General features: G+C 34.6%; 1 protein-coding gene across 1 annotated transcript in view; it reads left to right on the forward strand.

The window, feature by feature from the left end:
• DACH1 (dachshund family transcription factor 1) overlaps window positions 1-15,928 on the forward strand; it is a 356,631-nt gene that overhangs the window by 177,278 nt on the left and 163,425 nt on the right. Inside the window, exon 3 of the mRNA XM_053936033.1 lies at window positions 8,905-9,066. Within this exon, the coding sequence (XP_053792008.1) occupies window positions 8,905-9,066 (162 nt within the window). The remainder of the gene's footprint in view (window positions 1-8,904; window positions 9,067-15,928) is intronic.

Genomic DNA, 15,928 nt, shown 5'->3' on the forward strand with positions numbered 1-15,928 from the left:
GTACATATGTCTTGAAATAACCAGTGGATTTCTGGGACTTTTCCCCACCATTATATTGACTTCCATCTTTCTAATACTTGGCACAATCTGCTATGCACACTGCAAATACAGATAGATAGTCAGAAAACAGTTATAGAATTTGTTAATGTATATTGTATAATAAAAGTTTCTTTTTAGAGGCAAGAGGATTCAAAATATCTGCTTTAAAGCTAAATATGACAAAACAGGATCAAAATTGTTTTTAAAAGACATTTTAGATTTTTTTAAATATGTGTAATATATTTTAACTCTATTAAAGAATAAACCAATGGAAACTTTATTTAAATTATCTTGAAATAGTTTATATTTTCGACATTTACTGAAGGTCTACTGCTCTAATCAGCGGCTGTGATCATCTTAGCTAAAGCCCTGAATTCCTTGCCTTCACTTTTCATGACTAGGAATAATGCTGTTTTCACTTCCTAAGGTTAGCAGGAGCCTGAAATAAGTCTGTAGCTGACTGTTCTAGTGCACCAGAAGTGAGAGTCAAATCTTTTTTCCTTTGGGCAAAAGTGTTGCTTGAGGATCAAAGCCATAAAGGCCACAAAGACTTTGATAACATGTCGTCTAAATATTAGCGGGCTGTTTCTTCAGTGTGCAGAGAACAGGTCCCTCTGAGAGCACATCCATTCCACTAGAAGGCTATCAAAGCTAAAATTGCACCATTGTAGTCCACAGCTAAAATCTCATTTTATTCTGATCGTGTTCTGGTGCCACAAATACTTATACACATGGATAAGTTAAATTTCACTCACATGATTAGGCTTGTGGACTACACTGGGTCTATGGGAAAGAATTTAACAGTTCTGTTTGCAAGGCTGAGTTTGGAAGTTGTAGGGAAACACTTCCACGGGGCCATCAGACTGCCTCAGCAGTTGTTAGATATTAGTTTAATCAAAGAACTGTGTGCCATTACCCCAGGATCTGTGTCAAGCTGTGGATTAGGTTTATAAAAAAAACTACAAAAGCTCCTGCTGGTTGAAAGATTATGAGTATTTAGCTACATTACTGCTGTTACAGGCATGAACATGTCTTTTCAGTATTTTTGAATTATAGCACTGTTACAATTGGTTGTGTCCATCTAGTTACAAATTAGACTAAAGTTCAAGGCTAAGTTTTTTTTTTTAAATACTACTGGTCTTCTTATTGTTTTTGACTGTATAACATCAACTGGAATACACTTCTCTAAACTGGTCCCAAAGAGTATGTCAATAAAAGACATTGTAGTTAGTAAAATCTAAGAACATTAAATGAAGAAAATTCACAGAGCACCAATAACCACCAGTAACTGTCATTATGTTAAACCTTTTAATTTCTCCTAACAGCAAGAATAGTATTGTGAGAACATGAGATAATACACATGAAAAGAAGAAAATAACTTGTATTTGCAAAAAGTGCAGGGAAGTTGTTCCCATAATAAGTCATTCTATTAAAGAAGAGCAATTATTACACTCTCGCAATGCAAATGTAAAATAGGAAGTCTTTCAGGAACCAGCCATCATTGTTAGCATAATATATTGTCAGTATATATATGTTTGCTTTCCCACATATCCTTTTTTTTTTCTTTCTTTTTTTTTTTTTTGGAACTGCATGGTATTTGGTTAAAGAGATTGTGGATCAGGATTTGGCGCTTAAGGAAAAGTATTTTTTTTGTATTGTTCAAAGCTGACCTCTGCTTTTAAAAGGCTTGATCTGCACTTTTTCATCTGTTTAGAAGCATACATTTTTGGTTAAGAAATTGAAGACAATCTCTTTGTCTTTTTCCTAAGCTGGGAAGGTTGAGATAAAAAAGAATGCCTGCTTTAAAAGTCACACATGGCTGTAATTTAAGATTTTTTTTACCTCATTGTCCATAACAGTTGAAAGAAACCTTCAATGAAAGTTTATTAACTAGGCCAATGCCTGAGGCAATAAAGGTTCATTTATTACCAGTTTCTTGGCTGTTTTTCTTCTTCTATTTTTCCGTTAAACTCATAGCGTAAGATAATACTTCACAAAATTAAACCTTTGACCTTCTGTGGAGTTAAGTCGCCTTTGATTAGATAAAGTAACAATTTATGGTCCAGCATGAGGTTGCACATGAAATGAATAATGCAACAGAGTGAATGAGAACTGAGAATCTATTGCTTTTGAAAAGATGACTGTTGTTTAAAAAAGAATGTTCTCTCTTAATTGTATTGTATTGTTGCTGTGTGCATTCCAGTAGGATTTTAAATTGTTGCTGAAAACTGCAGTATAGCCAGGCAGTTATGCAACATACATTGTTTAATTCTGTCACAATTGCACCAAGCCAATAATAAATTCACAGATTACAAAACCCATGAAGCTGTAACAGTTAGTAATTTGTTGTGGTATTTGAAATGCACTTTTTACTCTTCAGTATGAAGGAATATATCCACTAGAAAGAATAACTTAATGGAATGTAAGTCAATCAGTTCCATAAATGGCAAATATTAGTGATAAAATAATTCCTATTACACATTTTTTAAGCATTGTTTGACCTGCTAGTGGTCTATTTCAAAAAATGAAGTGTTAATAAAACAAAAGGACACTGCTGCTTTCTACATCAATGCTTTATTTCTGCAACTATGTTATTAATTGTGGAGGCACATCTTAGCTAGAAAGATTTTTAGATACAAGGGTTGCTGTGGAAATTTAATTCTTTTGCTTGTTTATCTTAAATGCTATGCCCAGCCCTCAAAATTCATATTACAAGTTAGGAGTAGTTACAGGAAAAAGGTCTAATTAGACTGATGAACAACAGATGGTTTGAGCTTCACATATACTGGTTTTCTCCCAGTGCAAGACTGTCAGTTTCAGTTTAGTTGCACCAATCTAAACCATGGGTGATTTTTTTTCTAAGTACTCCTTCTTTAGCAATATTTAAAGTGCATTTTTTTTTCATTAATATGATACCTTTAATAACAGGCCTTTAAGAAATACTAAAAAAATTATCTAGATGAGCAGTTTATGCTGAACCACTCTAGCTGATCAAGAAAATATAGCTATGGGGACCAGACAATAATTTTTTTGATTATCCCAAAATAACATGTAATGAAATTTTTAGGGTATACCAAGCTTGTTATGTTGGATCAATCCAGACAACTTAGCAGAAATAAGGTTTCTGGATAACTGTGAGATTCCGGACATCCATTAATTATACATAAAGAATTCTTCTAGTGAAACTCAGTATATTTTAGCAGAACATTATGGTGAATTTCTCCTTTCTGCAATCCAGTCTATGTAATCAGACCTCTGTCCTCCTGCAGATTGCTTTCTCCTTCTTGTTTTATGTATCACAGTATATAAAACACCCATTAGATCAGAGACTAAGGTTAGGATCCTATTTCATTTGAAATAACTAGGCAGCAGCGTAATAAGCTACAAAAAACTTGTACCTGAACTGCTGCAACCCATGAAACCAGTGCAATAACCTACAGTGATCGGGGTCAGGTCCTAGAAGGTAAACCTGCCTTTCTTTCTGAGGCAGATTGTTTTCAGATTTTAGTAGGAATTTTGCCAAAGTAAGAACCAAAATATGAAATCTGGTATTAAATCAAGGAAGGGCTTGATTTTTTTTCAAGTCAATACCATTGAAAATAAACTAGAAGAAAAAGGAATAAGCATTAATTTGAAATCATGAAAGGAGTTCTTTCAGAATTGAGATGAGATTTGGAACTCCTCCCATGCAGTGAATAAAGCATTTCTGCAGAATGAACTTTCCAGCAAATAAATGAAATTAAATGTAATACACTGCTGACAGTTGTATTTTGCTTTTCTGCCCGTTCTGTGATGACAAAGATAAAGTTTCTTGAAAATGTTGTAAAAGTCCTAAAGAAGGAGCTTGCACAAATACATACATGTTACTGAATTTTGTAAGTAGCAATAAAAAAAAAAATATATATATATATAGACATATATAAAATAAAATATAAAGGAAGTTAATAGTTGCATTAAGGAAATTATCGGAATGACTGTTAGAAATTGTTATTTTTCTTAGGCATAATTATGTGAAGGAAGTTGAAAGTGAATTAAGATCAATTATTTAAATAATTCTATAATTTGTCCCAGGATGAAGTTTAGGCATGCAATTAAAAAATGTATGTTTTGAGACATATTCAAGGCTGAAAAAGTTCCATTCACAGGTCATTTTCTATTTTGCTTCACAAATAGGGTGTGTTGTAAGCTGCTCACCCCATCAAAACTGAAAGTTTTAAGACCTTTATCTTAAGGCAGGTGGGCAATACTATTTGTTGGAAGGCAGAAATCCTGGATGTGATTTAGTGCCCACCAGTAATTCGTATACATTTCAAAAACCTGTCATGATATATGACAGCTCTCTTGAGGGCTCTGCTTTTAAAACAGAATTGTTTTCTGAAGATGCTGGGGTTTTTTGTCATTGTTTTCTGTTTTGTTTACTCATTTTTCAGCGTCAGAGACCACACATACTGGGCATACTTCTGGTCTCATTCTCACCCACAAAATTCTGACTTCAGTAGAGTTGCACGGGTGTAAATTAGACTAGGACTTGGCAGGAGAAAGCTTATGATTATATTTGGCAGAGACAGCAGGCTGCAACTTTATTAACATAATTAACAGCTACAAACACACCCAACAGGCCAAAGTAATCTAGTGACAGAAGAGAGAAGGTCTTAGTAGGAAAGGATCCTTTGCACTCTCTTTTGGTGTTCTGCTTCTTGTTCCTGAGTTCCTACTAAGGCTTGGCGAGCATTCAATTGAGCTGTAATTCAAATTCATACGGCTCCTGCAAGACACCTTGAACAGACTTTTGCTGATGAGTCTATAGGAACTGTCAGCAATACGGAGATTACTTCAGAAGCATGGTGGTTGAATCAAACTTTACTTTCTGATGTTTTGCTTTTTGAATTAAATTGTTGGACAAGATTAATTGCACGCAGTAAGAGATTTAAATGAATGGCTTTATAAAGCATTAAAGTTCTAAGTATGTCACATGGGAAAAAAGCTGTAAGGTTTAAATGAATAAATGTATTTAATGCATAAAATGTCTAGGCTAATTTTTTAATTCCTTTACAAACATATTGAAAAACCATATTTTATTCATCCATCTTAGTTATACTGCTGTGGTTGTGGTAATTTAATATTCCTGCTCTTTGCTAATCTTCTGGTTCAACAGAAGTAAACAATAGGTTTCATAAATTAAAAATATGCTCCTCAGAACATGCTTCTGAAGATAAAAAACAAGGCTGTAAACATTTATGACTGAAACAAACTAGATTGTTCAAATACTGCCATGATGTATCATGTATATCAATATGGCACTGATATCAGTTAGAATGCAAACAAGGTTTTAAATGATGTGCCCCTTCATTTCAGCTGGAGAATCCGCTTTACACCATCTGCCTATCAGATGGTTAGGAACCAGGACTGCGTATTAATGCCACATGTTCGATTTTCATTCTTCTTGTAATGGTTAGATTCATATTGCTAATAGCTGTGCATGAGCACTGTCGATGAAATTTGTGTGACGATGGAGTGATGAGATATTTATAAAGCTGCCTGTCTCACTGCATAATCAGCAGGAAGAATGCCAGACATAAACAACTTATCAATTTCAGAATATTAATGACAACTTCCATTGCCTTTAATCCACTGAATATTTTGGCCTGAATAAATTTTTTTAACTGTTCAAATAATATTTGTAAAGAATAAAAAATACCTATGTGGCTGTCTGGTGTGATCCTTGTTTCTTTCATTTCAGTTGACTTTGTAGGTTACATTTGGTTATCTCATTTTTGAAGGTAACATTTCTGTAGTGTAGAGAAGTGTGCACCTTGGAAATTCATTGGCTACTTATTGTAAGAGTAAATTGATATTAAATAATGTTTACATCAAAAGGCTTTTTCAAAGAATACATTTTTTAAAAATCCTGAGTATTTCCCTGGGTATATACCCATACTGTAACTTTAAAATTTAGTATTTTAAAACACAAACAATGATACATAGTGGTGTATTAACTTCTGCTTATAGTATATTTGCCTGCCTATACTAGTGAGATAGGAAGGATAAGTTGGGCCCTGTGCTGAAGTTCTGGGTTGTACCACAGCCCAGTACACCACAGTGCACCAGTGGTTATAAAGCAAGTGGCTCTGATAACTGGCTTTGGGCCTCCCTTGCCACTTGCTTTACTATATCATCACAGTCAGGTGATAGGAAAAAGCAGCAGTAAAGGACAAACTATGCTGTAGGTTGGAACTGTTGTGAGGACCAGCATTAAACTAGAATTCTGAGCACTATTCCTTCCATTTCCCTCCTTACGCCAGTGCTTACATGAGACATGCATTTCAGATTTGTATGGTTTCCATGAATTGCTGTATAGCAAACTAATCATTTCAGTCACTTCTGTGACTGTGTAAGAGAAGGAATGAAATTATTAGTTTAATTTCTACTGTTTAAAATTATTATTTTTTTCTACAAGCATTATCTTGCTAAAATTTTACTGCAGAACTAAGCAATTTGTATTTTAGTTTCTCAGTCCCCATACAATGAGATGCACCAAAACATACTCTTTTTTGGCAAATTTTGTAGCACAAGAGAGTTTTTATTTCGGGAGTTCTGCATCCAGGTCATTATTCCAATGAAAGAAAATAATTGCAGGTAGTGTCACAAGTCCTATGTCCAGTATCTCTTTAATATGTAATTTACCCCAGTACTTGGAAACTCTTTAAAACTGCTGGTCTAAAAGTGTAGTCACAACCAAAAATTTGGGGCCTGCTGTTGTAGTCATTGAATATAATGTAGCAGAATATTCCTCCAAAGAATTGTTCTTTAAAAATGCTACGTTTAGCTTTTCAGGGATGTATACATATATTAAAAAAAGGAAGTATAGGTTATTGTGTTGTTTAATGAGCACCGGATGCAAACCAAAGTTCAGAGGTGCACCATCCCTTTTTCTGTGGCCAAATTTAGGGACTGTAACCAAATTTGTATAATGTATGGCTTCATATCCTTCCTCTAAGGAAAAAATATAATTGGAAGCAATCCATGTTATTGTCAATACCTTTTTAAGATCAGAGCATGCACATCTTGTGATAGTAGCAGAAGCTAAAATAAAAGTAAACCCTCATATTTATTCACCTTTGCATTTATTTTTGGCTTTTGGTACATCTTCTACCTGAAACAGCACTTTTGTAAAGAATATTGATCTGTAATTATCACTTGGTCAGTAATTCTCATTGCACTTGGAGGTATTAGAAGTCAGCCTGTGAGGAGGGTCAAGAGGCTGGAACTGTTTGCTAATCTTTTATGTGGTCATGCAAAGCAATAAGGGAAAACAACCTTCAGTCAAGCAACAATATATTCAAAGGCACCTCTTATGCCATCTCATAGATTTCCTGATGTCTGCTCACCTTCTGCTTTTTCCCTGCTGGAATTTGCCTTCTGTCCCTCCCTGTCACTAGCCAAAAACATGGCAAAAGTGAACTTGTTTTCCATGTAAGGAGTCAAAGGAGACAACAAGAGACCCTGAGAAGCAATGGCGCTAGCAATATTTACCTCAGCGGCCTGGGATTATTTGCTTATTTGGTCTTTCCTGCTTAATTGCACTCTTCCTATGCTAGACAGCCTTAGAATAGTAAATTGTGGAGTTAGTTCCTCTTGAGATCCATAGGACACTTCACACCTCTCAGAGTAGCTGAAAATCAGACGAGCATGCACCTTTAAACTAATTACATGGAGGTTTTCAAGCCTTCTCCACATTCAGGGCAAGAATCTTGATTGAAAATGACTGAGGGTCTATTCTCTTCACGTGGCATCACGGGCTGAGGGCTGAGAGTGCATCAATGTGTTAAACTTACCTGCTTTATTGCCTTCTCTTTTATTTCTTAGATTAAGTTCTCTGTCATTTCCATCTCTGCCCCCTGCATCAGTTGTGTAGGGGAGGCAGGTCTTGTGAAGTTTTGACACTGGCTTCTCTCTGCTGCCACCCAGGCTGGGGCAGAGGGATCTTGGATGGGCAGCAGCAGGGCTCGGGGACCACAGGAGAATTACCCTGCTTCAGGGAAGAGGGCAAAAACTGACACTTGTGACTTTAATTAAAGGATGCATGTAATTTTGAGTTTTGAAGGCAGCTGGAGAACTGGACCAGTTCTCCAATTGCTCTTGACAAAGAGAAATTTTCCTGGGTTTGTAGAACATTCCTGTAAATGGCTGGATGGCAGAAACTTGGTTTGGTAGAAGGAGCACTTGTGTTGCCCATAGGTGGCTTTGGGATTGGTATTAAATGGGTTAATACTTCCTCTTCTCATTGATAAATACTTTAATGCCTTCAAATCTGGGGAGAACAGAATAATGTTCTGCATTATTTTTTCTAGAAATGCTTTCTAGAAAAACTACATCTCCTTGCTGTCATGTATGAAATGAGAAATGCCCGAGTTCTATAATCTGTTACTCATAAACAGAAATTATAGACCTGTTATTTCTGTTTTCTTTAGCATGTCTAAAATTAAAGATCTAATGAGAACTTTTTCCTAAGTATGGTTATGTACATATTCACCTATTCATAGTCGGACATTTAGGACACCATTTTGAAGCTAAATTAGATTTTTGACTGCATGTATTTGTAGCTGCATCTAGTTGTGATTTTATTATGAATGCACTTACTAGGCACCAAGTTAAAGTTTAGATGAATCTATAGGAGTAATTATCTAAATATTATGTGAAACATTTTACTTGAAAAAGTCTATAGCTTTCAAAACCAGCAAGAGAAATAATACTCTGCAGTGCTTTCTGTTCTTATGTAACAAACATGAAGGAATAATAACAATCCCCACAATAATGGAGACTCATAGAATAATGAATATTAATTTTTTTCATACTTCTTTGCAGGTCTGACAGCAGCAGCTGCAGCAGCAGCGGCTGCCACCAATGCTGCCATAGCAGAAGCAATGAAAGTGAAAAAAATCAAATTGGAAGCTATGTCCAACTATCATGCAAATAATAACCAGCATGGAGCAGACTCTGAAAATGGAGATCTGAATTCAAGTGTTGGTAAGTTTCAGACATAGCGTTATTGTATGTCCATAATACTGACGTATTTTATTAAAATGGTGATCTTTCTGAACTTCCTTCTGAAGTCCTTGATTTGGTGTAAAAAGTTGCATATTTGTTTTCCTTTTCTTAATGTTTTTAGTTTTATTTTGTACCTGACCTTTACACCAGTGTTCAGTGTTGTTGTTACTATTGCAAAAACATTCTTTTCTTCACAGGCTACTTTTGCAGACTCCGGTTAATATTTTCCATGCAGGAAAGTGGTTTGATTGCTTAGAGTTCATTTTTCAAAGTACAGGTGGAGTGACAGATGATGGTGTCAAAGTGAAATTTAACAATGTCTCCTGCTCAGTGTGCTGGGTATTGACTTTAGGTAATTCAGAACACAAGCTTGAAAGCAAAATATTTCATACTTTCATGTGCCCTGTGACAAAAGGAAAACATACATACACAATAAATTCTGCCATGCTCTGCAGTTCCTATCATATTTTATTTTAATAAACACATTCTTAAAATGTAGTTAACATTTTTTTCCATTTCTTAAGCAGCCATCAGCAACTCTTGTTCTTTTTCAAAAAAGAATTGTTTCAGTATACTTTATTCATTTGTTTGGACAATTTGTTTTGCTAAAACATACTTCAAAGCTAGGATAACTTTTGTTGTTGTTGATTAAATCTTTAATCATCTGTGTGTGTCTGCTGTAAAATGTTTTGTTATGCCATTTCATTGTACTGGATCCTTTTATCATGTTGAGACAGTATTAACTCAGCAATAGAAATTCAATGACAAGAGGTACGTTCAGAAGACTGCAGGGAAGATTGGTGTATACTGGAATAAAATGGCTTCAGATAGGCTTTTTGTTTTTATTTTGGCCCTTTGTCTAGATTTTTTTTTAATCTTCTAAACACATTTGGAATGAATCTTAGAGGGTATGTACTAGCCTTAACATAAATAAATACATGTTTGTGAACAGTGTTTCTGTACAGTTCAGTAGGCATTGGTAGGGAATTACTTAGAAATAATATGAATTACAGTTCAAAGAACAGGTTCGCTTGGGTAAATACTACTGTAAATAGCAACAATATGTATGCATTACTGAACAAGGAGATTATCTTATTAGTTTTGTTTTCCTTTTAAATAAAGGCTTTAAAAATACCTCTACGATGGTGAAGAAAATAGTCTTAAATTACTGAGATACCAACATATGCAGTTACTCTAATACAAGTGTAAAGATTGTTCTCTTGGAGAGAAAATAAGAGAGGGTAGAGAGCAGGTGTCTTTGAAATCTGGGAGGAGGAGATAGTTACAAATGAAGTGGAAGGACCAGTTGGCCTCTAGCACACTGGGAGAAAAGTGAAGTAATGAGAAAGGGTGAAAAGTGTAAATGCAAGCTGAGAAGATAAAGAGTGTGTACTAGAACTAGAAGCTAATTTAGATTTTCAGGCTTAGATTAATCCATTATGTGAAATAAAAAGTTCAAATACTGGTTTGTGGAGCTGCTATTCTGCTTGGCAGTTCTAGTTATAAACCACATGTGCATCCATGAGGATGGAAAAGTTAACAGGTAATCAGCATCTAAACCACACAGAGTATTTGTAGAAGAGTGGATAGAAGGAATAGCTGAACTTCCTCTGCATAAAAAAGAAAAATATCTATTTTGAAATCCTTGTTTTAGACATAATTTAGATAACTAATATGCTCTTAGACAGCCTAATCATTTTCCCTATTTAAGAAAATATATTCTAGCTATTTTAGTAGGGCAAACTTATTGAAGCAAGATTATTTATTGTCATTGTCAAAATTTCCTCCAGCCCCTTAACTTACTTGTTAGCTTCAGTTAATTTCCCAATTTAACTGAATGAAGAATTGAGTTAATTTTGCTCAGAAAAAAATGTCTCTTCTGAGTAGAGTGAATAGCTTTCCATTCCATGAGGAATGGCTCTGAAAATACAGTTTTCTTGTCTGTGCATCTTGTCTTGAGCTGCACCCTTCATACAGAGGATTTCTCAAGAAAAATTTGATTTATTTACTTTCTTTTATAGTGAACCCTGTCTAGTATCCAGTGTTGGTCATGCATATGGAATCAGAGAAGTGACTCCTACTGCTACCAATGTCAGGGTATTATTCGGTTCATGAAGAGTTAAATTCTTTGGTTATTAGTTGCATTTTTGAAAATTAGCACACTGTATTACCTTGACAAGAACTCATATTTCAAAGGTGTTGCTTGTAGTAGGTACATACACTTTCTTCTCCTGCATTTTTTCAGTAGTGTGTTTATTTATGTATTTTCAAATAAATATTATCAAGTCCATATACCATTAATGTTTTAAATTATAGCTTGCTAGGGAAGAATATGAAATATTACATTACTGAATGTTGACAGGAGGAAAGAATAAAACAAAAGAAAACAACCTGATTTTAATTTGCATTTTAAATTAGCTTATGTGCCTGACCAAACTGAAAAGGAACAAATGATCCAACCAGGCTAAAAGCTTAACTGATTCATCCTAGCCCATATGTAGCAGGAATTATGGTGGGCATGGATTGATCATCCTGTGCTCCAATGCCTACATAAAGGCAGATAAATAAAATAAGGGCCCTTACTTTATTTATCTTATTGTATCGACATATCAGGTTTACTTCTGAATTGTCTGTCTTGCTTTTTTGTTTTAATCAAATGTTTAATGTGAATTACAGAAGTAATTCGTGTAGTCAAATGTTGTATAATTATACAGAGCACTACACAAATTTATGAACTTGGTCCTTTGAAGCAATGGCGAAAAGGTTAGTGAATGGAGGGATTTAAAGGGAGCCAATGATACTAATAAGCAATTATTTTATATCTCTCTGTTTTGCTGGTAACCTTGAGCTTGCATCCTCCCACCAGAATTATCATTTTAGAAGTGGGAAAAAAAAAAAAAAAAGAAATTACAGAGGAATCAGAGTGAGGTATTAGCACACTGAGTAAAATATATGGCTGCAACGCCTTTCTCCCCCATCCACAATCAATTGGATTCTTTTAGTTTAATATTTACTTGCTAAGATGAGATGCTAGTCTGCATGGTGATAAACAGTCTGCTACTGGCATCTGAAGGTGACCTGTCAGTTCATATGGACAAATCTCCTGCTTACTGAAATGTACAAAATAAATCATTAAAGCAGGCAGGTGCTCATTCCCAGATTTAAATCACCATAGATTTATGATTTGAATTAATGCTTCATTTGGTCATAGAAATAGATGCTGAGACAAATGATATGCAGTGGTTTGGGCTTCCATACTGTAGCCATCCTAATATTGATTACTGAGATGTCTTTGCAATCTCTTGTTTATATCAAGTACTGTCTTGTGACAGCTTGGCTGATATGAGCTACATTGCAGATAAGAAGGAAAAATGTCCCAGGTTCTTTTTAGTGGCAATCTTACATACAACATGCAGGGTAGATAAATTATTGGGGTTTTCTTTAAAAAATGCATTCTGTAGGGCAGCAAAGGAAAGATTATGCTGTGTGTTGAGGATTCTTTTTGTTGGATTTGTTTTTTTTTTTTTTGTTTTTTTTTTTTTTTTGTGGTTTTTTTTTTTTTTTTTTTTTTTTTTTTGGTTTTTTTTTTGTTTAGTTTTTTAAATTAATAGCAGAATGAAAAGAGAGTGTCAAGGTCAAATTTTAAATTTCACTGATGAGTTTCTACTCTTTGTCATATTAACATCTTAGTGTGATGTTAGGATCAGTTGTATGTTTACCATCTGATCTCTGAAGCAATGGATAGGTAAAGCAGCTCAATCATTTCCTCGCTGCTTAAGTACTTACTGCCCTGCTGTCCTACTTCATTAACCTGCAGTTGCAAAAGATAAAAGCCTTTGGAAATAAGTACCTTTTAAAAGCTATTTTTGTGAGCTAGAGTTTGCTATCTATAACTTGGTAGGAAGTGAAGAACAGTCCGTATACTTTTGCTTCCCGAACATTTTATATAATGAAAACACTATGCATATACTTTAGGGAATACTCAAAGGATTTGTTAAGACCTTTGCCACTTGCTAAAATATGACTCATAAAACTTGTAAACAACTATCAACAATAGTAAATTACTTGCTTAGTAGGAAATGAGTTCATATCTATTCAAAATGTGATCTCAAAACAGATGTCCCAAGAAAATGTCATTGTTTAAACGACATTCATACAAAAAAAATGCTATTATTTCTTTAAGGAAGTGAAGCAATCATGAAGACTTTGGTGTTCTCAATTTCTAAACACAGTTAGGAAATACAAGGCAACATTTTACACTTGGCTAGCATGTTAATCCATAAACAACCACAAAATATGTTGAAAATGAAGAGATTTTCTTGGCATGTTAGGTTTCCTCTTCATCTGCATTACTTTGCAATATTTAAAATTATGAGACAAATACAAGGCTTCCTGTGATGTGTTGTTCAAAAGTAACGCTTGCTTGTATACTACTCTTTTTTTTTTCATCCAGAATCAGAGATAAAATTATTTAGGTGAAATTATTTTTCTCTGGTGACCTTGCCCAATAATAGAACAGTACAAAATGCAGTAATTTCCTTTTTCTAAACACACGTGTCTATTTTAAGGGAAAGAAATACTTTTATGGTTTCAGGAAAAAGTCTTGGAGACCTTGAAAAAGCAAATAAAAGGAAACAGAAAATGCAGGCCACTGAGCACAGCTCTGCAGTTGCACATCTGATTCTCTGCCTTGGCAATGTTAATGAACCTCAAATCCTCCCTATAATTAGATGAGGGAATTGCTTATATTTTCAAACAGATGATGCTGCTGTAATGAAACAATTGGAAACGATTGACAGGGAACTTAGAAGTGTCTACAGTAGTCATTTAGTTTCTGGGTTTTCGGTTTGGGGTTTTTTTCCTTTTTTTTTTTTTTTTTTTTTTTTTTTTTTTTTTTTTTTTTTTTTGTGTGTTTTTTTAATGTAAAAGAAGATTGGCTGTAGATACAGGTCCTGGGAGAGGTAATAATTTACACAGAATGCTATGACAGGTGTCTTTGTATAGCATGGAAATAAAATGGAAGACAGAGGAATGATGGGCAGGCATGGCAATTTTTTGGGAGGGGGTGTCCTGTGCTTATTCTGCCTGGGTTTTTTAAAAGGGGCCGAGACTCAAGAGATGGATCCGGATTGAGTGCACAGCTGTAACTGCTGATGAGCTAATTGCTCCTTATCTCTCAGCCCCATTCATCTTCATTTTTTACCAATTACTGAGAATTATCTGTGTTCTCAGTTGGATATGAGAGTTAATCCTTTTTGGTTAAGCTGGCAGTACTGTGAGCAGATTCCAAATCATAGGGTGAAAAAGCCAGAGCAAGCTTGTTCTCAAACTCTCTCCAGTTCAATGACAGTATCACTAGTTCATAAGAATTTGTCTATTGTTTAACAGATTAAACACGGTTTTTTTTTGTGTTTTTTTTTTTTTTTTTACTTTTATACTATTATTAATATGTATTTTTCTCGTAGCATAAACTGAATGTGTATATTCCTAGGTGGATGTGTTCCCTCTCTAAAATTATCGCAAAAATGAAAATAAGATAAACATTAACTTCAGACCAGAAGAAATCTTTGCAGAATGTCAGTGTTTATTGTATGATACATAGCACTTCTTTTAATGACAGGACTGTGCATGCAACTTTGCCATCGTGGGACATAAGACAAATGCTTGTCAGTGACAGATATCTACTTTTGTAAATTTGTTTGAGATCTGTAGGTGAAAAGTGCTGTCTAGGTGCTTGCAAAAGCATAATCATACAGCCTTAAGGACAAATGTGCTATGTGGAGCACATCGTATTTCAAGCTAAAGGAATGCTTTCATAAAACTGTGCTTTGGGAACACAAAGAACACCAGAAACAGATCGTTTAGTTATAATCAGGTCACTAAGCTTTTTTCCTAGAATTTTGCTTGTCATGGGAAAAAAAATCTTGCATCTTATAGCTAAAATGTAATGTTCGCCTGTCAACCAGGAATATAATTTCTCCATGTCTGCTTCCCTAGACTTTATTTGTGATAGTTAAATTTGCTAAACAAGGCAATGAACTGATTGTTATGATCTGAGCACCAGTTAGTAAATTAGGAGAATTATTAGCAAAGATTCAGCATTTCATGTTGGAAGGTCAGTTGTGCTATAACAGTTCCGTCATCTTAGAGTAAATCTTCACTGTGAAGTTCATTGAAACAAAAGCAAACATTTACATCTGAGTCACCTTAGACTCAACAGACAGCAATAGGCAGTTGTAGGGGTGATCCATCTCATCCAAAAGTAGATGGCAAAAGTAGGTGGCAAAAGTAGATCAGATAAATTGCGCCTTACAAGTGCTACATCATGCGACTACTGAGTTGTAGTTACATAAAGGAAGTTAAATGAATGGATCTCACTCTCAATGCATGCAATTAATACTTTCTGAAATAAGATTTGAAGATTTGAAGGAGGTAACAGGTCTTTTCCAAGACAGTGATACAGTCATGGGAAAACAGTGCTTGAAGCACAGTGAAACAGAAAAGAAAAAGAAATAAATTTACCCTTCAGAAACAGCAGGTGAGAAGTTTAGCTATTCTCACAAAAAAACTATTTAGATATAAATATACTCACAAGTTTTTCTGATTGTATGGGTATACTGCTTCTGAAAAGAGTGATTTTACCTACATGAAGCATACTAGAGAGCAGGCTTCTAAAACTGCAGAAGCAAAAGCTTCCAGTGTGACATTTGTGCTTTGAGCTTATTATGAAGCTGTATTGAGTTCATGGAAAAATCTAAATTAATAAGTATATCTTGTCAGCAAGATAAAGAAAAAAAAAGCTATTTATAATTTTTTATCACATTTACTTTATTTCCTGTTC

Source organism: Vidua chalybeata, chromosome 2 (assembly GCF_026979565.1).
Source record: "Vidua chalybeata isolate OUT-0048 chromosome 2, bVidCha1 merged haplotype, whole genome shotgun sequence".
In the NCBI taxonomy this organism is placed as follows: Eukaryota; Metazoa; Chordata; class Aves; order Passeriformes; family Viduidae; genus Vidua; species Vidua chalybeata.